Genomic DNA, 26331 nt, shown 5'->3' with positions numbered 1-26331 from the left:
GTCTGTAAACAGGCTTATGGAGCAGTTTTTCTTTATTCTTCAGGACGATTGTGCGTGGGCATACTTCACCCATATGTCGTTGCTGCTCGCAGCGCGACACGGAGGCCCCGGACTCGCGTGGACCGCGATGACACTCCACGAAGGTGGTGTTGTGCGATAGGGTTTTGTTATTGGCATCTATGTTTCATAGCACTTGGTGGTTTTCGTACGCCTCTTTTCCCTCTCTGGCTTGCCCTGAACTTTTTTGTGCTCGGGAGCACCGTGTGTGAGTGCATTACTTTGTAATAAGACGTAAAGAAAGTCGATTTTTTGCATGATTTGGTCGCCACTAGCAATTTTTTTCAAATTGTCAAAATTGTGGGAGAAATAGGCAAGTTGATCGTTGAGGTAGTCGTTATTAGGGATATGGAAGGTGTAGCTGATATTCCCTTACGTGCCATTTGTGAGGCGACCGGATTCCTCGTCAAGGTGGAAACTACTGATGGCAGTGTTTATGATGGCAAGCTGATGCAACTTGATGCAATATGCGGGGACATAGAACTTATTGATGTGCGGTGCCAGCACCGAGACTCTTCGCTTTCTGTAGAGGGTCGTGTTTTCTTAAAGGGATCAAGTGTACGACTTGTGCACCTTCCATCAGATCTGAAGAGGGCACCGTTCCTGGACTGGAGGAATTTGTCTATCCAAAAACAGTTGAAAAGCAGCTTAAAAGCCTCGAAGGGCGGCGAGAATAAATGGCCAAAAAGAACACGTACGAAGCCTACAAAACTAGAGCATCGAAAGAAAAAGCTACTCCTATGAATGTTTGTCTCCGATGTTGTGTTCCATCTAATCTTTTTGACTCACTTCCTCGCTCTCCTCTGCTATTATTTTATTTACTGTGTACGACTAAAAAATGACCCATCGGATTTTTTAAATTTTTGAGCGCATGTGCATGCACATAGCCGTGAGTTGATATGTGTTTGCTAATTATTGAACATCTTTTCTATTCGCCTTGTACTGTTACTACTGTTTTGAGCCTCAAGCTCTTTGGTGGGGGAGAAAAAACAGGCAAGATGTCAGATGTGCCTAAATCTCAAGTTGGCACTGACGCAAAGGTTGCCGTTGCCAAAAAGTATACAGGTGAGTACTATGTTAAGGGAATGGTGGGGGACAAGAAAAGTTTTGCTATTGAACATTCCCGAGGTAGACAGAAGAAGCACACAGTGAACGAGTTCTGTGTTGGGGACGCAATTGGGAGGGGTGCATTCGCGGAGGTGTTTCAGTGTTGGAGACCGGAAGAACCTCACATTGTCTATGCCATGAAAAAGATACGAAAGGATCTAATTGTGAAAAGGAAGCAATCACTTAATGTACACACAGAGAGAGATCTTCTTTCTGACGCAAAACTACGGCAGAAGCGAGTAAGTTGTCCATGGATTACGGATTTGGTGGTAGCATTCCAAGATCAAGACTTCCTTTATATAGTAACAGAGTACTGCTCCGGAGGGGATCTTATTTCTTGGCTCATCCGTTACGATGTCTTCCCGGAAGAAACGGCAAGATTTTATTTCGTTGAGCTGGTTTTAGCACTGAATGCGCTGCACAAGATGGGCTATGTTCACAGGGATGTGAAGCCGGATAATGTCCTTATTGATCGGGAGGGCCATGTTAAATTGGCAGATTTTGGGTTGTCTAAGAGAGATCCGGATCAGGCTGAAAGTACATCCGTAGCCGACGATAGCTATTTAACGGAGGATGTAACCGTTGATGATGACGTAAAGAAACGCTTCAGGGATAAAAAGGAAAGAAAGGTCATGTTCTTTTCTACTGTCGGCTCACCCGCCTACATTGCACCTGAGGTTCTAATTGGAAGGGGATATGACTATTCCTGTGACTGGTGGAGCGCTGGTGTTATTCTATATGAAATGATATTTGGATATCCTCCATTTTTCAACGATAATAACACCGCAACCGCTAAGAAGATAATACAGTTCAAAGAGCACTTGGAGTTTCCGAAGGATCAAACGACGGTGTCAAAGGAAGCAATTGATTTGATTTCTCACCTTATTGCCGATTCAAAAGAGCGATACGGGTTTGAGGAAATAATCCGCCACCCATTCTGTAAGGGTGTCCCTCTGACCGACAGTATCCGAAATGAGGAGGCCCCTTTTTCTGTGGTGCTGAATGACCCGAAAGACTTGCAATATTTTGAGCCTGCACCCGACAATGCAGACATCCAAAAGCAGCCGATGACTGCGGTGTCGAGGGAAGATCAGTCTGTTTTTGTTGGCTTTACGTCAAAACTTTGCGATAGAAATCAGTCCACAACTTGTTCAAGGGCACTAGGTAGGTTCCACGAGCTGCAGAATTTTTCAGATGATGATTAATATAACGGGGGAGAGGGAATATATATGTCCGAGGATAAAAACGAACACTTGATCAAATGTTATTACTTCTGTTGATATCCTACAGGGAAAGAAGTCTCTAATGACTACGTACTTAATGATATATAAAGATGAACACACAGACACACACATACTTATATATATATATATATATATATGTATTGCAAACAGAAAAAAAAAAGAGACCGCTGTGGTGTGACCGCGTTTGTGTGGACATTGCTTAGACACCCTTCCTTTAGAATATGTCACACTGCATTCATCCCATTCGTTTCGTTAATACCATCAAATTGGCTTCTCTTTATCACTACTTTCAAGTCCCCTTAAAGGGAAAGCTTTGCCACATTTATTTTCTTATTATCAGGAGATATGGGGGAAACGCTGTCCAAACCTGTCACAGAGAAGCACACCAGTACATTTGAAACGTCCCATATTCATGTTGGGTGTTGCGCGATGCAGGGGTGGCGCAAAACCATGGAAGATGCTCACGTAGCTCAGTTGAATTTAGGTGGGAATAAACATCATACATTCATCGGCGTTTTCGATGGACATAACGGTAACAAAATCGCTAAGTATTGTAGGGAACATCTCCTTGATGAGCTGATGCTAACACCAGAGTATCGCAGTGGCTCATACGATGAGGCTTTCAAAAAGGCGTTTGGTGCGATTGACTCCAAGTTGTCCAAAATGTCGATGCTGAGGTCAGAGGGTGGAACTGCGGCCATTTGCGTTATGTTAACTCAAAACGAGGTTATATGCGCAAATGCTGGTGATAGTAGGGCAGTTTTGTACCGTGGAACTCGCGCCATTCCTCTAAGTATTGATCACAAACCTTCTGCTCCGGGTGAAAAGGAGCGTATTTTGCGAGCCGGAGGGACGGTTCAGTCCCATCGTGTCGATGGAAATTTAGCCGTTAGTAGAGCTATAGGTGATTTTGACTACAAAGAGAATAGCGAGTTGTCTTGGGAGGAACAGATAGTTACTGCCTTGCCTGATGTGACTAGAATTGATATAAAAGAGGAAGATGCTTTTGTTGTTGTTGCGTGCGATGGAGTTTGGGATGTTTTGTCAAATGATGACTGTTGTCAGCTGATTCATCAAAGTTTTAAGGATACCGAGGATGATATTGGTTTAGTGTGTGAAGCTGTTCTGGATAGGTGCCTGGCCCCATGCATACAAGGAACAGGCTGTGACAATATGACCATTGTTATAGCAAGATTTAAACCTGCGTTCTTTTGTAGTGAGCGTTGATCATTTTTTTTTTTAATGTACGTTGAATTTGTGTATACGATGAAAATTATCATCTTTATACAGGGTCTGTCGTTGCCGTTCCAATGAGCGATTCTAATTGCTATTGTCGTTGCCGCTATATATACTTACATATACGTTTTTTATTTGCTACGATATCGAAAGTAACTAGGTCGTATTTACTAACTGAGGACAAAAAAAAAAAAGATGACCTTTCCTCATCGTGAACAGATTGATGAACTGAAACTAATAGCTGAAATGCTTGATACCTTTGCAAGGACACGCCCGGAATTTCATCACCAAGTGGGACCGCTACCTGATAGAATCCGTGGCGCTATAGGGCCGATAGAATCGGCATTACGGGAGAGTGGTCGGACTATGACTGGTGATTTCACGGAGAAGGAACGACCCAATCGCGCTGACGGGTTACCTGAGCTAGTTAACGAGGGAAGGCAAACACCCGGGCAACGTCGTTCTAACGAAGGGAAGAAGGTTGTAATTACCAAACCTTCAAGTGTAACGGCGTATCGCATTCCAAGGGAGAAGGTACCTGGCGGACCTCTTCAAATATCGAAGGAGGTATCAAAGTACATAGCTGCTACGTTGTATAATATCCTTGAAGGCGCGACAAGAATTTCGAAAGCATCCTCATCTCATATATTTATTCGCAAAGATGATGAGATGATTTCCATAGCAAACTGCGCGGCCAGGCTTGCATTTCCCCCCCAGTTGGTTCATCACAGATGCCTAGGCTCTGTGGACGCGGAAGTTTTGGGTAGCGGGATTGCCCTTAATCAGTATACGGTTGATTCATCGCGTGTCACTTCAAGTCTCCTTATTTTTCCTGTATTTACGACAGAAACACCTCGAAAATCAGCTGTAGCAGTCGTTCACATGGAAAACAAATGCCAGGGGACTATGCCCTTTAGTAAGTCAGACGAGGGAGTTATTTTAACAACTTCTCAGTTAATTGGTCAGTTTATGTCAATGTTTCCCCAAATGGACTGGGTTAATAGTTTTTTTGACCCAGTAACTCAACACATATTAGCTCCCTTTGAACCGAAAAAGAGGCTTCCTAAACCAACCAGGAGGGGGTGGAAGGGGAAGGTGAGCGTCACTACAGAGGAACCAGGTGCCGTTGAGTCACAAATAGATGAAAATTACTGGAGGAAGATTGAGGAGTGTGAGCCCCCATTGTTGATAAAACGGGAGTCACTTCCTCGTCTGGGGTCTAACAAGGCATCACCTCAGGGACTTTCTGCGGTCCCCACATTGCGGGAGATCGATGCGTACGTCGAAAACATGCAAAGTTGCTGGAACCGCGGTATCTCAAATTATGTGGGGTTGTCCGAGGAAGAACACTCCAACAATATTGAACTGAAGGTGGTAAGAAGGGAGCTGACACGCATAAAGGCGCTGTACGAAGAAGCTGAAGAACAACTTCGACTGTACCGCCTTGAGGGACAAGATTACGAGTGCGGGTTCCGTTCCATTAAAGGCGAGCTCGATTCATACATAAGGAAGCGGAACAAAACAGATATCAACTAGCTTCTCTAGATGTAGCCTTTTTTCTTTTGCTGTACCTGCAGGCATCTGATGTGCTGGAGGTCGTGTCGTCAGGTTGTATTCTTGGTTCAAGGTTATATATTGCTCTGTGTGAGGCTTACATCACAATATGCAGTGACTCTGTTGGTACATTTTACGTTTACTTGACTGCTATACGACTGTGAGCACACACATGTATGCATATGCGGTGGGGAAAACTACCGGTCGTTGTTAAATGTTTTCGACTTACACCTGTTTTATTTTCGCCCTATGCTCTTTCTCTTTCTTTTGAAGCTGAATCAGGAAGGAGTGTTCCCGACGGCACCCAAAGTCGTAAAGCGCTCGGTTGTGTGCGCGATTTCACTCCCTGGTCGCTTTTCCCCTGACGTTTGGCACCCCAGTCATAGACAACGGTGTCGGCACTGGGACAGTGTGGCTGCCTTAGTTGGTTTCCTGTGAATGCTGGCCAAGGACGTTGATGCAGGTCGGTCTACAACTTCTTCCACGACGGGAGTACCGTACATTCCAACTGACGTCATAGTGAAGAAGGTGGCCCCACTGATTTTCCTTCCGCCTGAACATATTCGAGAGCTTGTACAGTGCTTCGATCACGAAGGAAAAGGAGGACTCTCGGAGGCACAGTGGAGTCGTTTCTGCGAAGAGCATCACAAGCGGTTTACCTCCTTAGGACAATATGAGATCGACTTCGAAAGATTTCAATATTACGGCGAGTTCTCCGCTACTGAAGAACCGAGTTCTGCTGCTCGAGTCGTCCAGGGAGTTGTACGTTTCCTAGAAGGGTTTGCCGCTGGTGGGATCGCTGGTGCGGTTAGCAAAACGGTAATTGCACCCGCTGACAAGGTTAAGATAATCTTCCAAGTAGACTCCCAGCGGCGCTTCTCACTTTACAATGCATGTAAGCTGGGTATGGCAACAGTGAGGAAGCACGGTATAGCTGGATTGTGGATAGGTAATGGCGCAACGATGATACGAGTTGTGCCATATGCCGCCGTGACATTTGTAACGTTTGATTACTATCGTGAGGGGTTTCAGTATTTACTGATCGCCGATCGGACAAGTACTTCAAAGAATGAGGGCACAATGGTTATCATACGGTTCCTGAGTGGCTCACTTTCGGGTGCTACGGCAACGGCGTGCACCTACCCTCTGGACCTCATGAGGGCGCGACTTGCTGTTCACAATTTCGACAAGGGGGTGATCCCCAGCTACTGCCGGGCTTACAGGTCACTGGTGGCCGATCACGGCTGGAGGTCGCTATATTCTGGACTAGTTCCTACTGTTATTGGCATTATGCCCTATGCAGGGTGTAGTTTTGCTGTCTTCGAGACTCTGAAGAGCTATATTGTTCGATGGCGTGAGCTTTCGTCCGAGAAGTCCATTTCTGTGCATGAGAGGATTGTGGCTGGTGGTTTTGCTGGACTTGTTGCTCAGTCCGCTACCTACCCTCTGGACATTGTTCGGCGCCGCATGCAAGTGACGCCAGGTCGTTACCGCGGTGTTTTCCATGCACTTCGTGTGATTTACAAGGAGGAAGGCTTCCTTCAGGGTTGGTATAAAGGCCTTTCCATGAACTGGATTAAAGGCCCCATAGCCGTTAGCACTGTTTTTACTGTCAATGATATCGTTAAGCGGCGCATGCGCGAGTACGATGAGGAGGTAGTGAAATACTCCCGTCGGGGAAACTTGGTGTCTCTTCCAGAGGGGCTTGTTTGCGGAATGATGGCCGCGTGTGTGGCCCAAACATGTACAGCTGCACTTCTTCAACTTAAAATCTTGTTTCAAGTGTGTTTGGGCCGTTTATATTCACGTACAACCGGCCGGCACGGTCCCCTGTCGAATGGTTTGCTCTGCTGGAGAGGTGTTGCAGCCCACGGTGGTGACGTCACAATGATGCGAGTTATTTCGTATGGTGCCCTCACTTACTCACTGTTTGACATATGCCAGACAGCTTCAGAGCGGCTGTTATTTTCTCTAACGCCAACGCCGGCTACAAACTTTGTTGCAGGCGCTGTGGCGACGGCGGCGGCAACGGCTCTGCTGTACCCTATCGCGCATGTGGGCGCCCGAGCAGTGAAACACACGACTCCACGTCACTTTCATTCACATTATTGGCTACTTCACGATATAGCAAAAGCGCAATCTCCGCGATCATTTCGCGAGTGGAGTACCTTTGCGGCTATGGGTGTAGGGCCTGTTGGGGGCGTCGGTTTTGCGACCTACGAATTCCTCAAGGAACACTGTCACTGCACTTCGTTCGGTCACCGACTTTTTGCTGGCGTGCTCGCCTCTTTCGTCGGTCATGTCACTACCTATTTCATTAATGTCGGAAGGCGACGTGGACAGGTGGAGCAACTCACGTCTTCTGGCGTAGTCGACGCTAAGAGTGTGTGTCTAAAACCTGGATTCTATGCTTCTTTCCGCCGCTGCATGCCACGGAGGTGGCCTGTTAGTGCGACGACGTTCGGGATTTCGCTTGCTGTTAATGATATGTGTCGTGACTTGGTTATCCAGGAGAGGAAGGAGATTTTGCACGACATTTTCTTTACAAGGTAATGCAACAGTTAATGAGGCATGCCATATAGGACTATTTGATCGTAGGTTGCGTGCTTATATGGTTGTCTGTCACGTGTAATAGAGGAACTGAACCCAGAAGAGCTCGTAGTCCCCACTTCTGCACCACATAAGTTCCCCATTCAGGTTTCGCACCGCCGGGTCCCCAAGTCGTCTGGTTTATTGTTGTGCGTTCGGTTGTGCTAAGGTACTAGTTTGTGGTTGATGCACTGCCGTCGGTTGTGGAGGTGCCTGAGCGCGGCGAGAGCCACTGTTGGTGTCGTGTTTTGTAATTGCATGTATACCACACTGGGCATCAACCGAAGCAGTGGTTGACGACATTTTAACGTCGTGCAGAGCTTCCCGGGCGGTTAATGACGGTGATACTGTACGTGGCGTAAGGGCCCCATTCAGTATGGGAGGATCCCTTTAGTTTCCTCTCAGTGGCGACACCGTCACTGTACATTTACCGCCCCGCATTTGGAAAATACTAAAAGGTTATCGATCATCGGTACTTTTCCTCATTTTGGTATATGCGTGTGTATGGAGGAGGAAGGTACAAGAACGAGAGGTATGGTCCGCAACGATGTTTGACGTTTGCTTTGCATCGGGGGTTGTTGTTAAAGGTTGTGCATATAAGTTAGTCTCCCTGGGTTCCACCCATTCTTTTCCGTTTTGTTTCTCATTGTTGTTCAAGAGGTTATTCAGGTGTGTCACAGAGGCCGCGGAGGCATTACAGGACCCTTCGGTTTCAGGAGCATATTAGGATATAGCAAGGTGGAACCCGCAATCTAACATATAGGATCCGTGGAACTGTTGACTCGGGGCTAGTACTCTTTAAGCAGATGGAGCCTGATGATGGTGTTGCTTCTTGGATGGAGCTACGCGAGGAAGGAAACAAGGCGTTTAAAAGTGAAGCATATGCCAACGCTGTTAAACTCTACTCCGAAGCGATTAAGTTAAATTCCAAGGAGGCAGCACTCTTTTCTAACAGAAGTGCAGCTTACATAAAAATGAAAGAATATCAGAAGGCAGTGCTTGATGCTGAAGCAGCAATCGCCAATGATAAGACATTTGTTAAGGGATACTCGCGTCTGCACAACGCACTTTGTCATCTGGGTAGATTTAGGGAAGCGACGCAAAAACTAAAGGAAGCCCTCGTGGTTCTGGAAGCTTGTGGCGCGTCTCCGGAAGACAAAAAGCAGATACAGGAGCTTCATAGAACTGCCGAAGAAGGCCAAAGGGGGTTTGAAGCTGGTCAGCGTCTGCTAGAGGAACGCAACTTTCTGGCGGCGGAACGTGAGTTAGTGAAGGCGGCCCAACTGTTCCCGGACTGTGCCATTGTCGGCATTATGTTGGGCGAGTCTCAAGCTTCACTGTACCCCGAGAGGGTTATCCGATCGCTGACGGCTCTTTCCAGTGCACACGCTGATGATACCTACTATCTTTATGTTCGGGCACTCGCCAGTTACTATAGTGGGCAAAGCGGGCTGAATAACGCACAGTCGATACTTCGTCACACGATTGAGTTGGATCCCGACAATCGAAAGGCTACTGAGCTCTTGAAGAAGATACGGGCAGTGGAGTCTCAAAAGACCGAGGGTAACGCGGCTTTTAAGGAGAAACGATTCACCGCTGCCGTTAATTGTTACAAGGCTGCAATAGAAGTCGATCCCTCAAACATTCGAATGACAGCCGTTCTACGGGGTAACCAGGCTGCTGCCAAGATGGAGCTAAAAGAATATTCAAGCGCTTTACTTGACTGTGACTTTGCTATCAAAAACGGCGCGGAAAGTGCGAAGTTGTACGCCCGTCGTAGCCGTATCCACGAGGCCCTCGAGAACTATGACGACGCCCTGAGGGATATCCAAAGGGCGGCAGAGATGGACCCTTCGTACAATGGTGAGGCGCAGCAAATGAAGATTAGTGCCAAGAGAGCAAAAAGGAAGGACTATTACAAAATATTGGGTCTGCCGCAGGGAGAGTCGGATGACTCCTCCATTAAACGTGCATACAAGAAGGGTTGTTTGCAGTGGCACCCGGATAAGTGGGCCCACGCAACCGAGGAGGAAAAGGCTCACGCAGAGAAGATGTTCAAGGAAGTAGGTGAGGCGTTTTCCATTCTCTCAGATCCCCAGAAGAAAAGGTTGTATGACTCAGGGCAACTTGATGATGCATCTAGTCCTGGGGGTACGAGTGACTTTCCGGCACGTCAAGCCGACATTTTTCAGATGATGAACATGATGTTTCAGGGCGGCTGTGGCGAAGGCGGGATGCCCTCAGGATTTTCTTTCACGGTTGACCCTCGTTCGCGCCGGCAAAAGCAAACATTTCACTATAGGTGATGACTCGGTGCCGTCTCCTCTTCGGAGGTCAGCTATCCCCTTAATAAGAAAACTATTACCACGCCACGCAAATGTCACGAGTTTATGCATGCACACCCAAACGTACTTATGGGTTCCCGCCATTTCTTCGTTGTCCTATCTCTTCTTGGGGGTTACTGGCTGCAAACGAAACTCCTGTGGAAGGCGGGGCGTGTGAAGGAATGTGCAGTGGGTTTGTATTATGGAGCGGGACTTTACTTTGTTGTTTACTCATGAGGTGAGGCTTCGTTTCCCAGTGCGTTGAGTGTCGGAAGGTAGACATTTTAAAGATGTGGTATGTGCTGCAGGCAATAAAAATGGTTCTGAGAAACTCTTAAACACTATTGTGAGCCTCTCCGGGGGCTGATGGAGGGAGGGAGGGAGGAGGGGATTATAATGATTTTGCCATTGATTGTGCTTACCGCCTCTCTGTGTCGCCGAGATAACATGAACCTGAAGCTACTTCTCCCTGCCCTCCGCCGTGTTTTTTTTGTTTTGTAGGGACGGCCATGAGAAAGCAGATGTTCTTTTACTCTTCATTCGTTGTCTTTTCCCAGTCCCTTGTTTCGTCTGGTGAGCAGCCACCAGCAAAGGAGATCAGAAGGTTCTGTACAAGTATACAACTGTCATTCGCTTTACTAGTTACAGTTTCATATTCCGTCCTTGTTTTTTTCTTGTGTGCACAATGCCGCCTCTCTTTCGCATTTGCCCCTTGTGTCAACAGGGGTTCGGATCGGCTTCCCTGGGTATACACGTACCACAATGCTACCAGAAAGCCCTCAAGCGCTGGAAACTCAACCCCAATGGGCCTATGCCAGTCATGCCAAATATAAGTCCGACGCTTCATAAGGGAACGAAAAGTAGTGTTGGTGGTGTTGCCTGTGGAAATGGTGCAAATGGTGCAAGAACGCTAAACGAGCACGATCCTTTTGCCAACGGATCCGAGCACCCGGAGGGAAATATGAATTTACACCCATGTTCTCGCTGTGGTAGGAAATTCCTGTTTGATCGGATTGCTTATCACGAGAGCGTCTGCAAGGGCAACGTCAAGCGCAAGGTGTTTGATAGCAGCAAGCAGCGGGCGATTGAGGGCCAATACAGTGGCGGCTGTTTCGGTACGCCTTCCGCAAAGGGGAGGAAGAAGGCAGCGCCCGGTGCTTCTTCACCTGCTCCGGGTGTGCCGCGCACGCGCTGGCGTGAACAACACCGTGAGTTCATTGAGGCAATGCGCGCGGCACGACAGGCGCGTCAGACCAGTGCTGCTATGTGGGGGGAGCCGTGCGCCAAGGAACCCTGTCCAAATAATAGGCAGCCGCGTGCCCCACCCGCGATCGCGAGGCAGCAACGAGGGGCGCAGCAGCGACAGCAGCGAACAGCAAATCCCATGGGAATCACCTTTTCGGGGACGCAGGCAAGCTCTCACAGCGCCTCTTCACGGCCATCGCACGGAAACACATTTGGAAACCGATGTGAGGGCTTTGGTTCCCGTGTGAGTGGTAGAGTAGGTGGTGGTGGCGGGGGTGGCCAGATAAGGATTGCTAATGACAACACAACAAGCCTCGGTATGTTGCAGGCATTTGGCAGGGCGTAGATCCAATAATTATGAAATACTAAGTACAGGTGCCTCCCCATTTTCTTCCCCTTCCCACCAGCGTCGCATATGCGTGAGCCACTTTTTGAACGAAGAAGCCCGTGAGCCGCACGATTATCCGCCCTGCGTGAAACGACCTGTGTATGCATACTGTGTAACATACAATTATGTATATGGTCCCGCTTATGAGTGTATACTGATACACAGGGGATTGCAGTGTGAAAACGGCTTCGCATAAAGCATTTTCCATTGTTCAATCTTTCATCAATATTTTTTATCTGCACACACGCGTACACGCCGTTTTCTCTTGTTTACTATTCAGATTGTGGAGAAAATCAACAGCAGTTTAGCGTGTTCTACAAATGTTGTAAACACACAATCTCCAGTGTTAGCGCACTTTACCTCCAACGGTTTCCGCGAAAAGTAAAGTAGGCAACATCAGCAAAATACTTGAATGAAAGCAAAAGGGAAACAAGAGGCCTCAATCGGCCCTCCTCTGATGTTTACTGGTTTCTCCCTCTGTTTGTCTTGACTCTTCGCTTTATCATTTTTATGTACTGTGGATATAGGAACGACCAATAGAGTAGTGCTTCCCCCCAGTCCTTGTCTTTTTTCCTTCTTACATCCCCTCACTCTGGCTAACATTCACACACACACACACACACTCGAATATGCTTGTTCATCCACTTTTGCTTTCCCGAGCTTTTCTTTTAACCGGCATTTGCTTTTCATAGCGGGAACATTCGATTATGGCCCTTTACACATATAGTGGTGTGAATGGGAAGCAGAAGTGGTAGTGTTAGCGTACGTTCGGATGCCAATTATTCGTGTGGGGTGCGGCGTGCAGTGGGCGCATGCCACCCCTATGTACCACCCTCTTCCCACTCAATGGCTTAAATTCTTCCTTTTTCATTCACTATTTCCTGTTCACTGCACCTTGTGTGGTCTTCGCAAGAAATAAATAGGTTAATAAGCATAAAAGAAAGTGTTGTGTGGCTGACATGTTACGCAAATCTTCGGTTTCGCTTCTTGCTGCCACCAGAACGGCTCTCTCCGGCGGTAGCACTGGACCTACACCGTATCAAGACAAACCGTACCCAGTCCAGCCGCATAACCTTAATGAGTTCCAGCAGCCACCCGACACATGGCGTAAGAGTCCCTTCATGAGCAAACTGATGGACCAAGCGCTCCCCGTTTATGATGATGTTGTAACGGGGTCCGGGCGTCTCTACTGGCAGGAGCCCGCGAAGGTTTGGCACTTGTTCGAGGCGGATGATACTCTTATCCTCGAGGAGCACGACCGAGAGGAGTGGAACGAACGACCCTACGTTGCCGTGAACCACCTATACGAACCTCCAATTGGAAGCGAAGAACGCCCTATCCGTGTAGAGGCTGTGGGCAATCCTGGAGATCAGCAGATCGTGATGTGCTTTGGAAATTGTGCTCCTCATGTGCCACAGTCGACCTACTACATGATGATGAAAGGGTACAGCAAAAACAAGTGCCCAATGTGCCAGCAGTGGTTTTACATTCACAACCGTCCGTGGTTAGTCATGCACCCTGACTGGACAGATGAGCCGGCAGCCGATGAAGGCCCGGCGTACACCTTTGCGGAGATCGAGGCGGAGTTTGACCGAGACTTTCATGAGTTCGCGGTGTACCTGAACGCGGAGTAGATATCGAATAGGCAACATAGGGAATGGGGGGGGGGGATGGAGCGGAAGGTGACAATGTGCATTTTTTTTTCTCTTCACAGAAGAGCAATTAGCAACTGGGTGTCTAGATGTATGGTAGGGGATAGTCATTTAATTATATGTTTTTGTTCCGTGGCGGTCCTTCGGGCTGTGTTCACTGGTAATAATTGTGGAATCCGCCTGGGTTTTTTTCTTGTGAACGCGCGTTATCTACTAGTATCTCTTCGTCTACCGTTTAGTTTTAACAACCATTTTTTCCTTTAACCCTTAGCCTCAACGGCAGCAAGGTCAGCTAGCTGTACATATAATATATATATATATCTTTTTTGCTTACGTGCTTTTCCGCTTCCCTCGTCAGCGGAATTTTACTATGTTTACGTTATTATTCCCTCCCTTGCCTTGCCCTTTCCTTTACCCTGATTTGTGTTCCCTTGATATTTGAAGGCCGCAAGTTGCTCCCTCTGCGCTGAGTTTCGCATTCTTCTTTCAGTAGGGGGTTTGTGAAACGGTCCGGGGCCGTTGTGATCGAGGAGGGATGTCCATTTTCAATGGGAAAACAATTCTTGCCCCAATGGTGCGTGTTGGGACCGTCGGTTTCCGAGTTTTCTGTGCAGCGCAGGGGGCTGACATTGTGTTTTCTGAGGAGGTGGTGGCCTCCAAACTGATTCGCTGCAAGCGGGAGGTCCGTACGTACGCTGGCTGCCCCTGTTCCATGGTTGAGTTTGTTTCGTATGAACCATATAAGAATAAGTTCAAGCGAAGCATTGCCTTCGCTACAGTGGCGCGTGGTGGATGCAACTCGCAAGGGGAGGGGGCGCCGGTTGTGCTGCAGTTGGGTGTGGCCGAACCGGCCATTGGTGCGCGTGCAGCGCTGCTATGCGTAGACGACGTGGATGGCATCGACGTAAACATGGGGTGTCCCAAAAAGTTTAGTGTTGACAATGGAATGGGTGCGGCACTCATGCGGGACCCTGCGCGAGCTGCGGCTATACTTGTCGCTGTTGATGAGGCGGTTAACAGCCCCGAGAAAGTCGTGGCCCGTCGCCGACGGGTTCCCATTAGTTTTAAAACCCGGCTTCTTGATACGGCTGATGCTACGGCGCAAATGCTACTATCTGTGATGGAGGGGGTAGGCCCCGATCGTGTTCATGCAATAACTTTGCATGCCCGCACGCCTGATCAACTGCCCGATTCACCCCCACACTATGAGCGAGTTGCGGCAACAATCAGCCAACTCCGTAGTCACAAGTTGTTTTCAAAGGTCTGTTTCGTTCTTAATGGATCTATATCATCTAGGGGTGACGGCAGGCGTAAGGCTGCGCAGTTTGGTTTCGATGCCGCCATGATTGCCCGCCACGCCATGTTGGATATGAGTGTCTTTTCGAAGGTGTCGTCCGAACCACGGGAGGACCCCGGTGACGACCGGGGTCCTTGTACGGATTTTATGGCCACTCCAATGGCATGTGCGTCATGGATGGAATTGTATCGTGGTTTGTTGCGGCACCATGTGATCTACCGGACACCGTATGTGTACACGAAATATCACTTGACGAGAAGTGTGCCTAACATTACGGCGTTAAAACACTTGATGATTGCACTTCAGCGGGAAACAAACTGCTATGAGGATGCAGCCAGAATATTTGGTCTGTCTGTGGAGGAGCAGCAGTCTATGCAAGGTGTGTCGGAAGCAGAATTGCTGTCGTCTCTTCCTGTGGAGGAACAGGATCTTAATGAAGCGAAGTTGTTGATTGGTGAAACAACCGGCGTCGATGGGGACAGCCATGTGGAGGGGATTCATCGGCTTTCTAAAAAGCACAAGGGAGAGGCGGAGATGGGTCGGTAAACACCTGTTCTGGTTTAGAGAACGCCAAATCTTCCTTAGTGCTCTTTGTTTGCCACCTCCTGGCAGCGGGGTGGCCCAACGTCGTCGAATGCCATTTCCTTTCGTTGTTTGTTTTGAACTGAAATATTAGCCTGTCTGCCTGTGACGTTGCCGCCACGCATCATATCTGCCATTTTATTGACACTAAGAAGGGGGGAATGTGCTTATGTAACTTCTAATGGGTTCGAAACGCTTCTGCCGCTTCTCGGTAGGCAGTGTTGTTGCAATTTTGACCGCAACCCTCACTCCGTCACCACCATGCTAGTAGATTGATATGTGCACCGCCCCACGGACCTGTTTTGTTGTGTCGTGGTGGTGACCGCATCTTGTTGCCAATTCCTGCGGGTCACCCGGTCTGGTGCCACGCTGGAAGGGCTGTGAGGTGGTTGCTGCTTGTGGAATACCTTGCCTTTAACGTACTAAAAGGTGATTTCCACATGTGTTACTGGTGCTTGAAACGCACGGAAATCACGCCGCCTTTTTCAATGTTGCAAGTTGGCGGGTAAGTGGTGGATGCACCCCCGTCTGTCCACTCAATAACATACTGTTGTCGAGCTCCCTTTAGTTGGTCGTTATGTTGTTTTTTAAAACACCGTCGTTGTGGATTATTTACTTCAGGATATACTGAGGATAGGTGGTATTTTGGTCACTTCGTGCATGCCATTACCATCTTACCGATAAAGGAATGAGCTTACCTTTACATGAACTGTATTCTTTATTTCTAACGCTGAGGAGCTAGTAACGAAACCGAGTTGTGGCTAACTTCCCACTACCGTTTGCCACAACGTTTAATCAGCTGCTACAAAGTTTGGGGGGGGGAGGGAGGAATCTAACCCTTTTTTGTATTGTTTTCTTTAGTCTCTTTGTTGTTGCATGCCCTGCGCGTACGTGAATGTGTGTTTTTACGCCTTGATGAGACTTCTAAGTGGACACTAGCTGTTTCTACGGATAGGACTCTGAGTGCTGTTCCCCACTGTTTGCCTGTTTTTTTCCCATTTTTTTTTACTATTCATTTTAACTTTCCAAGGTCTCGGGTCATCATCTCAGTACCCTGTTTCTTATGAGCGGGATGCAGGCACCCTTCCAGGGGGGAGTTTCGAATATCTTCTCTACACCAACCGCACCTTTCTCAGCTCGGCAGCTGTTCCACATAGCAGGACGTCCCGCGGAAAGCACTGTGAGTGGTGGGGGCTCCTTTACGCAGGAAGACCGACTAATGTTGCAGCTGCTGTACCAGCAGCAACAGGCGCTCCAAATTCAGTTGCAGTCGATGGCGCTATCACTACAGCAACTTTACATGGCCATTTCTGCGCTTCCTCATCTAAATGCTTCAACTACGAAGCATGATTCCGAGGACGCCAGTCAGAGCGCTCCGGTACACACCGCACTCTCTGCTTCTGTAGGGGCACCCCTGACAGCTGTAGACGCCCCCGTCACCTCTAGCAGTGTGCGTGGTAGGGCGGGTGAGCACAGGGAGGATGCCGTGGTTACGGAGCGCCAACCTTCCAGTGCACAACATCAGGGGGAAGTATCGCGCTCCTGCACACCGCCACCGGGGGATTCTGATGTGTCTCGGCAGAGCATGATGAATCGCTCCTCGGAGTCCGCAGCTCCGTGGGATCCTTCCGCTGGCTCTCGCCACAGTAGTGCCACCCGCGGCGTGCGTGGAGAAAACCCTCTATTGTCGTCGCTGCGCGGTAAGCTACCGACACCAAACCGTTCGGCTATCACCTCCACTTCTGTTGCTACGGGACACTCCGCGAGTATGAATGTTAGTGTTAATCAAGATGATCCCAAACCAACGGCGCGGCCCACCGCGCGCAGCTCGACTTCGTCTGCCTCCCGTCTTGATTATGGTGCGCGTCATGTGACGTCTTCATTGTTTAGCTCTGCTCCTTCAGAGGAAAAACATCATCACCAGAGGGCGCGCAAGCGTATCGTACCAAGCAGCCGTAAAGTGGACGCTTCACACGTCACCAGACGAGAAGAAGAATTTATACCGCCGCACACTGGTACTTTAGGTTCTGGTCCCGTTGCTGGGAGCTCCGTGACTGGAGGAGTCAGTTGTGCCGAGGAATTACAGTCGGTGAAAGGTTGGAACTCTTCTCGTGGTTGGAATCAACCAGACAAGGATGAATTCGGTGAGACCAGCGCTTCCGTCACAGGTTACGACTCACAAAGTGACGGCTATGGTAGCTATGAAACTAGACAATATTTGAAGACTGTCGGCCTCATATAATAAACAGGTAGTACATCCTGAAGCCACATAACGGAGTTAAACCAGATAGAGCAAAAAAAAAAGTTTCGTTACAAGTTTGGGAAGAGGGAGTGACCAAATGCTTCTTGCTATCGATAGATGCACTCGACAATTGCTGCAGTAGAGTTATCAACCCTCTGGTTTTTGGGATGTATCAATGTGTTTGTAATCCCAGGCGGTACACTTTAGTGCGTGGTCGCCGGTCCTGATTTGCCCCGCTACATATTTTACCTATGTTTGTACTCTAGGTATTTGGAGGTAACTAGCGGTCGCACCGTTGTGTTAGCATTTTTCATTGGTTGTTTTCCTTCCTCCTGCGCTTCTGTGCACTGCATATTCTCCCCGGGTTCACTGCTTTATATATATATATATTATTGGTATCTCATAGGTGATTTGTTCGATTGTTAGAAGAGCGCCGTCCGCGACAATAGAAACTAATGATCCGGCGTTATTCACTAGCAATAGGGGGATCATGTTGTTGCCCAGCGCCGCGGTTAATCTCAACTGAGGCTTTCGTCTCATCAGTAGAAAAGGTACAACACCAGTTGGGTACATCTGAGCGTAAACAAGACCTCATTCTCCACGGGAGGCAGTTGTTTGAAAATGAGTCACTCGACGACATCCACTCGGCGTGGACTCCAGTTGTGGCGGGAAAAATATGCCACGCGGCCACACAGCTGCGAATATCGCCAACCAAAGGCCAGCCGTTCGGTGCCGTCGTGGGATTAAGCCTGACACCTGAGGCAGTGGGGGTGATGGACGCACCATCTCTAGCCCGCATTGCTCACTCTTGTTTGATTTTGCGTTCACCACATCTGTACGAGGTCCTTTTCACGTACATACGCAGGCTCATTACACTCGCAGCAACTCTCGACACAGTTTCGTGTGCAGTTCTTATCAACGCCTATGGCAGAGCGCAGGTGCATCACGAGGAATTCTATAAAGTTATCTGCGACAGGGCGGCCGTTGTGATGAAGGACCCACGCACGTTCGTAGCGCATACGGCGAACGTGGCACACGCCCTTTCCCGTGTGCGGTATTTTCACAGAGACCTATTCCTTACGTTACGTGATCAAGCAGAACGACAAGCATCACAAGGACCACCGCTAGTGGCTGTCACCATCCTTGATGGGTTTGCGGAAATCGGTTTCGTGGACGACGCATTATTCACCGCGCTTGAGCAACGCTTGCTCGGAGAACTAGCGGAGTTACCGGCGCCACTGATGGCATCGCTCGTTTCGTGCCTCGCAAAGGCCGGACGAGCCCCATCACCTCTTTTTACGGCGTGTGGTGAGCGGATTGTGGCTATTGGCAATACATTTGACTCGAATTCTATTGCGAAGACGTGTGATGCCTTTTACCGCGCTAATGTACCCGCCGAGGAGGTACTTGGGACACTTGCTGAACGCGCTTGTAAGGTTGTTGCTGATTTCCGACCTGATGAGATCAACCAAACATTGAGCTCCCTCGCTTCCTTCGACCTTTTCGATGGTGAGCTCTTTCCATTGTTAGCGTCGCGCTTCGTGTCTATCGTGAAACAAGGCGGGTACGTCAGTCCCGTTGACGCCGCCGGGATCTTGACGAGCTTCGCTGTCGTGCAGGAGAGGAGCGACGAACTCGTGCACGTCTGTACGCAGTTGCTGTCCGTGCACCGTGATGCACTTGATGGGATAACACTCCTGCAAACTTTGTGGGCATGTGTGACACTCAACGTTCGTAACGAAGCCCAGCAGAATCTTTTACAGTGTTTGAGCAGTGGTGCGGTGGTTTTGCCAGATGAGGCGAGTGCTGAAAAAGAGTCGAAAGTGGTGCTTGAACGGCTTCTGTTCGTAAAGAAGGCATACGGTTTACAGTGATCATGTGCGCTTGACTTAGGTTTGTAGGGGGTGCGGATGTCGACGAGTGTGCGTACTTACGTGGCGGCGAATGAAGGCGAGAAAAAAGGAGACAAGGATCGCAGAAGGGGCTACGGTTCGACTTGAGTGCTGCCTTTCCCTGTTGCTTTACCTCCCTCTTTCTTATGCACCGTGTCATTTTCAGTCGATAAGAGTTTGCATCGGGTCGTGTTTTTCTGTAACTTTCTTCTCTCCGTCACCTTACCATTTTGCCGGACCTCTTCCCCCTTTTGTTCTCGTGGGATACGTTTTAAAAACGGTTTCTTAGGAAATAAGAGTGGAGCGCCGCTTTTGGTGGGTCTGCCCTAACTGCGCAAATGTACCGTGAGAGCCTGCTGGGTGTGGCACTTGGGGCGACGTTGGCCGAACTGGAGTCCGACTGCCTCCTCACTGAAGGGCAGAAACAGCAACTCTGGGAAATATTTGATATTGCCATGGACCGGACGCTGGCGGAAGCGCCCGTCCGCTCACAAGTGCGCGTGCGCACGTCGGCACCGTCACTTGTGGGTCACGCCACTCTTGGAGGTGAATCTGGTCTCAGTTCGATTGACGCTCCCACGCTCAGCACGAGGCCTGCGGAAATGGAGTTCCCCTTACCGCCTTCAGAGGTGACGCACACTGTAGCCACAACCCCCTGTGATGTTCTGGACGAGGAAGTTTTGTACCCGGTTTACCGTGTGAAGGATGGAATGTGGACGATACTCCTGAAGGACCCTATCTTAGAACTGACGGACGCCACGGGGTCTACAGAGACCATTCGACTAGATTATCTGAAAGTGTACCTGAAAGAGGTGGTGAGTCGTAGCGCAACTTCAGTATCCGCGTCTTCGAGAAAAAAACGGAAGCGCTCGCGGCCCTAATTCTTTCGTTTGCAGCGATCGCGAAAATGTCGTTGCTATTAACTCCCTTAGTTTGCAAGCAGCGAAGTTACCTTTGCGTCAAGTGAACCTGGCCGATCCTTCAGGTGCTTTGTGTTTGCCTCTTTTTCTTGAAGCAATTCTTATCAGAGGGATGTTATTTATAATGGTTTCGTTAACGATAGTGTGGATGCAAAAGGACGGTCGTATTTTGCCTCGCCGTGTGCATCGCCGTCCTCTTCTAGACCCCTCCCCCCCAAAAAAAAAGATAATAATAATAATGGTGGCGGTGTTGACGATACTCCTCATATTCGGAAAATTCTGAGGTATTTCACCGCTAACATCTTGGTACATGCGTAATCATTACCGATAACGAGGCTAGGGTCGGCAGAATTACGTCCAGTAGTTTATTGGCCCATAAAGCCCTTACTTTTGCCCGCACAGATTGTTGATTCTTGCCTTGCAGAATGACACGCTAGCTATGACGTGAATCCCCCTGCCATCCGAGGTGCCGTAGAGTTCTTACCGTAACGCTCACCGTACTTTTTGTGAGTTTCTCCCACCATTTCTTCATTTCTACCATAGTTTGGACGGGGTTTATTTGTTCGTTACCAAGTGAGTGAGAAACCGTGGCTGTCGCCTCAATCAGTTAAAACGTTCATAAAAGTCGGTGTATACAAACTTTGCCGCTCGGTGTGCGTTTATCACGCCACACTTCAGGTATCCCAAACTGAGTGCAAACCAAACGAGGAGTAAACTGAGTGTGTGTGTATTGTGGGCGCGTGATCGAGCGAAACGAAGCAGAAGGAGGGTGCCATCTCCCGTGGGATACCGATGTATAGTGATGGGACACGAAAGACCATGTCAGAGCTCCAGCGCATGGCGGGCGCTACGCGTATGCGGATCGCAGAGGAAGGCGCACAACTTGAAACCCTGTCAAAGGCCACCACGAGAGCCCAAAAGCTAGTCGATAGTATGTTCAACCTTTTTGCGTCTGGAGCGACTCATCATGAAAGGGAGGAATTGATGCGAATTCTCACATCAGAAGAATCCGACATCGATATTAGTGGTGTTCCACCCTTTCCTGCTGCATTAGCGCTGGCGAACGGCCAGCTACCCCATGTAAGAACCATTCGAGCTGCCCGGAACAACCGCATCAACGATGAAGTCGTCATATTTTTGTCTCAAGTCATTCGTTTTTCAGCAGTGCCTGCGCAGGTGGAACTACTCGACATTAGCGACACGAAGGTAACGGAGAGGGGGTTGTTATTTGTACTTGAGATGATATTGGAGAGGGACGAGCCATTTACCCTTATTGCAAAGGGCCTCGTCTCCTCTGAGGGTTTTGCACTCGCTGGTGATCTGACCGGCGTTGGGGAAAGGTTCCGGAAAGTGTTTGAAACGGTTGTTCTACAACGCAAATCTGTTATTATTTTTTAAATGTGCCTGGGATGGAGATGGGGAAAGACGTTTCGTTTATTAAAGGAAGGGGGAAGCACGCTTTGTTTAGGGCTGTTGGATGAGAAAGGGACAAACACGGAGGTAAGTATCAGTTGTTCAGTTGCATTCCTGTGATTTTACATTTTCGTGATTGCTGCTGCTATTTTCTTCCTTGAGAATAATTCGGTTGCTTCCTCTTCTGAAACTAACCTGATACAACGGTGGACCATCAAATCGGACCAAAAGAAAAAAGGAACGTTGTGCAGTATCCACTATGGTGACGGAGGCCCTGAACCGGAGGTTTGAGCATCTGCTGGACTCTAACACGTGCTCTTCGGACCTAATTGATGTCATACGACTGCTTGTAGCTCATGCCAATGAAACGGATCTGTTTAAAAAAGAGCTACGCTCTGCCCCCTTTTCTGTTCCTGCGGAGCAGCAGGTTCAACGTGTTCAAGGCGAACCCCTCACGTGTGACCAGGAGAAGATGGAGCAGATTTCGTTTCGCACGAAGGAGCACATACTTGTTGCTGCAGAGAGTTCCCTCCGCTCGTATGTGACGAGCCTCAAAAATGTGAACGACATAGCCATAGCGACAAGCTCAAAGAACCTCCGGGAGATGAAGGGTCGCCTGTCAGCGGATATGTTATCCTTTCAGGAGCGAGTAGTGCGAACAACTGTGGAGCAGATGGAGCAGGAACTAGACTCCCTGCGTGTGAGCTGGCTTGAATCCATGAATAGAGAAGTTGCGCGTGTTAAAGAGGAGTTGCATCGGATGGGGGTTGGGCTGCGGAGGGAACTTCTAGGCTTGATGGAAGGTTATAGCAAATACATGGCGAAGGGGATTAGATTGCTGAATGTGGATCGGTTGGCTGACATGCACCGATTAACAGCCGAGTGCATGCTTTCAGCAGAACGGCTGGCGCTTGTTGAAAAGCAGCTGGTTCCCCGAGTTGAAATCCACGTACTGCACGAGCAGGTAAAGGAAATCGAAAGGCAACTTTCAAGAATAGCGGGTTACTCGCTAGGGGCAAGGCAACAACGTGTGGAAAGTGAAGGTCGTTGCTCCAGAAGTGTCAGCGTTGCGGTTGATGATGGCGTGTCACGTGTGAAGAATTTGACGTTGGGAGGCGGTTGTGGAGATTCAAGGGGCTGTTCTGGTTTAGTAGATGTAATGTCGTACTCAAGGGCGCAGGAAACTACTGTTAACTCCGACGGTGCCGCATTACTCAGAGACCCCGTTCCAACCACACAAAGGGCTGAGTTCGCATCGGCCATTCAGCAATTCCTCAAGCGGTAATACTTGCAGTATGTGAAAACCTCTAGGCAATCGCCACTGTACTGTTGAGTGAGGGTGGGATGTTGCTTTAAAGCCAACTATTTGTGCGCGCGGAACTCCATTTGTGAGTTGCCCTAGTTTTCTTTTCTCTCTGTTGCTTTACCCGTCCGATTGTGTGCCCCAACGAATTTCCTGTTCACTTTTCTGACTTCCTGGGGTTTCTTTCGTGGATGTGTGCCGCATGCATGTCGCACGACCTACGCGTGATAACGTTTGCTAACACTGTAATACTATATTTCTCTGCCTTTGGGGATAGCTGTGGTGTGAAGCACTTGCGTTTCCCTCGCTACCTTTATATAAGAGGTGATTCATGCAGGTAATTGACATGTTTGCTCTGTTAAGGGATCAGCGCGTTACACCAGTCGTTCACCTGGAGGCATTGTGTGCACTTGATGGAATCAGGATCGAACCCGGTGCTGATCCAAGAGAGTTGCTTTGCTTCTACAGAATGGCCCTCATGCGTTGGGAACGTATCGGAAGCGATACGGGAAAAGGCGGGGAGGAAGATGTAATGTCGCTCTCCACAACGATTCTTGATTCCTTGAGCCCCCCCGCATCCGCAGTAACTTCACGTGGCCATCCTCAGATGCTGATGCCGAGTTTGATTGTGTGCAGCAGCGACGGGACCGGCACCCTCGCTGATCACCGAATGCTGGCGAGGCTGAAGGCCCAGATACTCATTGGGCGCACCATCCTTGATCGTGTAGTGTCATTCCGTAAATAAGGTGTGCCCGCCGTTACATTCGGTGATGCACATAGTGGAGACCCGTACCCTTCGATTAGTGCCCGAGCAGTAAAGAGAGAGGGAATGTGCCAGAACAGAGGTGTTTTTTTTTTAAAAATTTTAATTATTGTTCTATCTTTTACTCCTTGGCGTGCCGCGTCGGGTCGTGTGCTGTTACCGCAATGCCATAGTATATATATATGTGTACAGACATCCGTTATGACTGTACACCTAGTACATCGTATATATATTTGCTTACATTCAACTCCCCTACGCGGAAGTGGTATTATTTTCAGATACATTGCCTCTTTCCCTCTATCTCTCTCTCTCTGGCGGACGTTTATTTTTGTTTTATACACACCTCCAGTGGTAATTTGTTTTTCTTGTATTCTCTGCGTGCTGAAGTTCCACTTTGTTCCATTCCATGTTATAGAGTAGTGTGAACTCAAATGTGTGAGGGAAATAAGAGCTGTCTGATTATCTTCTGTGTGTGTTTGTGTTTTTGTGTGTTTGTGTTTGTTCGGGAAGTTCACGTGCAGAAGTTTATGTGTTACATTATTTTGATATTACCTCCTTGGGTATCGACACCTCAACCTCGGCATGTGCCTCGTGTGTTGTGTTGCATCTGTTATACTTTGCTGTTGTTGCCCCGTCGGATATACGTAATCTCTTTTTTCCTTTCTCCTTTTTGTTGTAGGTGTGTTAGAGCGCTTAACATGGGTTCGTCGGGGTATGACACTTCATATAAGAGTTCTCTGAGTAGCGCGCCAAGCTCAGTCGGTTCCCGCACTAGCAGACAGATATCAGAGGGTGCAACGAGCGTTTTCTCTGGTGAAACTTCCTCAGTTTCCGGTCATGACCCAGTGTTCCGCAATGTTAAGCGAAACCCAAATCTACAGTTCCTAAAACCCGACGATAGTGTTATTCATGTTTCCCCTTCTGCGCGTAACGTAGTCCGGTATATTGCTTCCAACTATGATAGTTTTCCAGACGGCCATTACAGAGTTGTTGACTACTTTCGAGTGGCTGTTGAGATGTTCCTTCAACAGGTACGTTTGGAGTATGAAAAGCAGGCTGTTCAGGCGGTGAAGAATGGTGTAAAAAAACCCCGGTATACATGGGGAAACAAGAGCGGACTGGCGATCTCTTACGCGACTAGCTGCGACATGTTAAAGTTACTCTACGATGTCATATCTGAAGAAAACCGCCCCAAGTGGGACGAGGTGGTCAAACAGTTTATTTATTTCCTAATCTCCGAATCGGGTATACCAGGGGGTGTCTTTTCGGAGCAAACATATCATACAAAGTTCCTTGACTGGCGGAAAGGGGGGACACGATACCAAAACCTTAGCATAGCGTCGAATGTGCGCTTCCCATCCGCTTCCCACAGGCGCCAAGGTGTAGAAAACTACCTCCGGAGTGGATCGTGGCTAAGTATGAAAACAACGGAGGTTACCGTACTCGCTAACACGGACGGTACATCCAGAGGCGAGAGCATGGGAGGGGTTACGGATTCCACTCCTTCCTGCTCGAACTCACACGCCAGTAGCATGTGTTATCCACCAGCCACTAGAATCCAGCAGAGGATAAACATGGAACACCCTGTCGTACCCGCTATGGCAAAACAGGTAGACGACTTTTCACCTAGACGAACACGCTGGAGGGAAAAATTGACACAAATCATGGGGAGCCCTTCAGCGAGGGGATTGGGAGAGGATAGATCAAACATGGTACTGACTTTTGTTCGTCTATGCCAGGTATGTGACTCCGCCGAGCAGGCAGAAAGTTTAACGAACATCATTGTGGAATCTGACGAGAGCATTCAACGTTCGTTTGAAGGTAACGGTGGAATAGCTGTCCTGCGACGTTTCGTGGGTGAACCCAAGTGGGGATGCCAATTTAAATTTCTTTTTGGTCTTGTGGAGAAGCTGCTCCGGATGCGACTTATGTCATGGGGTACCGAGAGTCGCCAGTCATGGCTGCGTGACCTGAACGGCCGAGGCCGGCGGAACCTGGACTGGCTTCGGAACATCGAAGTAATTCCAAAGGGAGAGCGTGAGAAGTGGACAAACTTAGTGAGGGAGCTCGAAGGTCGGTACGTGCTCATGCCTTCGCATCGGGATCTAGAGCAACCTGCCCGTGTGAAGCGTCCGCCAACGGGCCGCGAGGGGCTCGAGCAAAAAGTAGCTTCCAGCGATGGACACTCGGTCAAGCCCCAGCTCTGTGTTTCCAATTCCCGCTGCAGGCGGCTTCCTACGGAGTTTCTTACGCTACCGGATCCTGAAGCGGAGGGGGACGTAAACAACTTCATGGACCGCAAGGCGAAGTATTGCGAGGACGGTCAGGCGGAGTGGCGTAAGGCTCTTCGTAAAGCTGCGGGTGTGGACCTCGGGGGTGTGTCGGTTCCGATTTGGTACGATCCGTATCAGTTATTGGATACAAGTCAATGTTCTTCTGCGTAGGTGTGGGCCTGTGCTTTCCCTTATTTCTCCCTTAGTTTCGTTTCAAGTACTTGCGAGGGCTCTTGTTGGTCCCCTTTTT

At 48.9% G+C, this 26331-nt stretch overlaps 17 protein-coding genes across 17 annotated transcripts; all 17 read left to right on the top strand.

Annotated features, from left to right (window-relative positions):
- Positions 1 to 405: 405 nt before the first annotated feature.
- Positions 406 to 801, top strand: TbgDal_X6000 (small nuclear ribonucleoprotein, putative; the record flags this gene model as incomplete). Its single annotated transcript, XM_011779477.1, has 1 exon — positions 406 to 801. One exon carries the CDS (start codon positions 406 to 408, stop codon positions 799 to 801), a length of 396 nt encoding a protein of 131 aa, XP_011777779.1.
- A 155-nt stretch (positions 802 to 956) lies between these two features.
- Positions 957 to 2369, top strand: TbgDal_X5990 (serine/threonine protein kinase, putative; the record flags this gene model as incomplete). The annotated part of the gene is made up of 1 exon (XM_011779476.1): positions 957 to 2369. The coding sequence occupies one exon, from the start codon at positions 957 to 959 to the stop codon at positions 2367 to 2369; it is 1413 nt and encodes a 470-aa protein (XP_011777778.1).
- Positions 2370 to 2753: 384 nt separating this feature from the next.
- Positions 2754 to 3635, top strand: TbgDal_X5980 (protein phosphatase 2C homolog 2; the record flags this gene model as incomplete). Its single annotated transcript, XM_011779475.1, has 1 exon — positions 2754 to 3635. One exon carries the CDS (start codon positions 2754 to 2756, stop codon positions 3633 to 3635), a length of 882 nt encoding a protein of 293 aa, XP_011777777.1.
- A 204-nt stretch (positions 3636 to 3839) lies between these two features.
- On the top strand, positions 3840 to 5180 carry TbgDal_X5970 (hypothetical protein, conserved; the record flags this gene model as incomplete). Its single annotated transcript, XM_011779474.1, has 1 exon — positions 3840 to 5180. One exon carries the CDS (start codon positions 3840 to 3842, stop codon positions 5178 to 5180), a length of 1341 nt encoding a protein of 446 aa, XP_011777776.1.
- Positions 5181 to 5636: 456 nt separating this feature from the next.
- TbgDal_X5960 (mitochondrial carrier protein, putative) lies at positions 5637 to 7751 on the top strand (the record flags this gene model as incomplete). The annotated part of the gene is made up of 1 exon (XM_011779473.1): positions 5637 to 7751. The coding sequence occupies one exon, from the start codon at positions 5637 to 5639 to the stop codon at positions 7749 to 7751; it is 2115 nt and encodes a 704-aa protein (XP_011777775.1).
- An 842-nt stretch (positions 7752 to 8593) lies between these two features.
- On the top strand, positions 8594 to 10093 carry TbgDal_X5950 (TPR repeat protein; the record flags this gene model as incomplete). Its single annotated transcript, XM_011779472.1, has 1 exon — positions 8594 to 10093. One exon carries the CDS (start codon positions 8594 to 8596, stop codon positions 10091 to 10093), a length of 1500 nt encoding a protein of 499 aa, XP_011777774.1.
- A 703-nt stretch (positions 10094 to 10796) lies between these two features.
- TbgDal_X5940 (hypothetical protein, conserved) lies at positions 10797 to 11702 on the top strand (the record flags this gene model as incomplete). The annotated part of the gene is made up of 1 exon (XM_011779471.1): positions 10797 to 11702. One exon carries the CDS (start codon positions 10797 to 10799, stop codon positions 11700 to 11702), a length of 906 nt encoding a protein of 301 aa, XP_011777773.1.
- Positions 11703 to 12703: 1001 nt separating this feature from the next.
- On the top strand, positions 12704 to 13378 carry TbgDal_X5930 (hypothetical protein, conserved; the record flags this gene model as incomplete). Its single annotated transcript, XM_011779470.1, has 1 exon — positions 12704 to 13378. The coding sequence occupies one exon, from the start codon at positions 12704 to 12706 to the stop codon at positions 13376 to 13378; it is 675 nt and encodes a 224-aa protein (XP_011777772.1).
- A 553-nt stretch (positions 13379 to 13931) lies between these two features.
- On the top strand, positions 13932 to 15239 carry TbgDal_X5920 (tRNA-dihydrouridine synthase 2, putative; the record flags this gene model as incomplete). Its single annotated transcript, XM_011779469.1, has 1 exon — positions 13932 to 15239. One exon carries the CDS (start codon positions 13932 to 13934, stop codon positions 15237 to 15239), a length of 1308 nt encoding a protein of 435 aa, XP_011777771.1.
- A 1099-nt stretch (positions 15240 to 16338) lies between these two features.
- On the top strand, positions 16339 to 17517 carry TbgDal_X5910 (hypothetical protein, conserved; the record flags this gene model as incomplete). The annotated part of the gene is made up of 1 exon (XM_011779468.1): positions 16339 to 17517. One exon carries the CDS (start codon positions 16339 to 16341, stop codon positions 17515 to 17517), a length of 1179 nt encoding a protein of 392 aa, XP_011777770.1.
- A 455-nt stretch (positions 17518 to 17972) lies between these two features.
- Positions 17973 to 19391, top strand: TbgDal_X5900 (hypothetical protein, conserved; the record flags this gene model as incomplete). Its single annotated transcript, XM_011779467.1, has 1 exon — positions 17973 to 19391. One exon carries the CDS (start codon positions 17973 to 17975, stop codon positions 19389 to 19391), a length of 1419 nt encoding a protein of 472 aa, XP_011777769.1.
- Positions 19392 to 19747: 356 nt separating this feature from the next.
- On the top strand, positions 19748 to 20290 carry TbgDal_X5890 (hypothetical protein, conserved; the record flags this gene model as incomplete). The annotated part of the gene is made up of 1 exon (XM_011779466.1): positions 19748 to 20290. One exon carries the CDS (start codon positions 19748 to 19750, stop codon positions 20288 to 20290), a length of 543 nt encoding a protein of 180 aa, XP_011777768.1.
- An 831-nt stretch (positions 20291 to 21121) lies between these two features.
- TbgDal_X5880 (hypothetical protein, conserved) lies at positions 21122 to 21727 on the top strand (the record flags this gene model as incomplete). Its single annotated transcript, XM_011779465.1, has 1 exon — positions 21122 to 21727. The coding sequence occupies one exon, from the start codon at positions 21122 to 21124 to the stop codon at positions 21725 to 21727; it is 606 nt and encodes a 201-aa protein (XP_011777767.1).
- Positions 21728 to 22001: 274 nt separating this feature from the next.
- On the top strand, positions 22002 to 23027 carry TbgDal_X5870 (hypothetical protein, conserved; the record flags this gene model as incomplete). The annotated part of the gene is made up of 1 exon (XM_011779464.1): positions 22002 to 23027. The coding sequence occupies one exon, from the start codon at positions 22002 to 22004 to the stop codon at positions 23025 to 23027; it is 1026 nt and encodes a 341-aa protein (XP_011777766.1).
- Positions 23028 to 23376: 349 nt separating this feature from the next.
- TbgDal_X5860 (hypothetical protein, conserved) lies at positions 23377 to 23790 on the top strand (the record flags this gene model as incomplete). Its single annotated transcript, XM_011779463.1, has 1 exon — positions 23377 to 23790. The coding sequence occupies one exon, from the start codon at positions 23377 to 23379 to the stop codon at positions 23788 to 23790; it is 414 nt and encodes a 137-aa protein (XP_011777765.1).
- An 84-nt stretch (positions 23791 to 23874) lies between these two features.
- TbgDal_X5850 (hypothetical protein, unlikely) lies at positions 23875 to 24228 on the top strand (the record flags this gene model as incomplete). Its single annotated transcript, XM_011779462.1, has 1 exon — positions 23875 to 24228. The coding sequence occupies one exon, from the start codon at positions 23875 to 23877 to the stop codon at positions 24226 to 24228; it is 354 nt and encodes a 117-aa protein (XP_011777764.1).
- An 11-nt stretch (positions 24229 to 24239) lies between these two features.
- TbgDal_X5840 (hypothetical protein, conserved) lies at positions 24240 to 26252 on the top strand (the record flags this gene model as incomplete). The annotated part of the gene is made up of 1 exon (XM_011779461.1): positions 24240 to 26252. One exon carries the CDS (start codon positions 24240 to 24242, stop codon positions 26250 to 26252), a length of 2013 nt encoding a protein of 670 aa, XP_011777763.1.
- Between the last annotated feature and the right edge of the window lie 79 nt (positions 26253 to 26331).

Source organism: Trypanosoma brucei, chromosome 10 (genome assembly GCF_000210295.1).
Source record: "Trypanosoma brucei gambiense DAL972 chromosome 10, complete sequence".
Classification (NCBI taxonomy): domain Eukaryota; phylum Euglenozoa; class Kinetoplastea; order Trypanosomatida; family Trypanosomatidae; genus Trypanosoma; species Trypanosoma brucei.
This window is presented reverse-complemented; position numbering and strand designations above follow the sequence as displayed.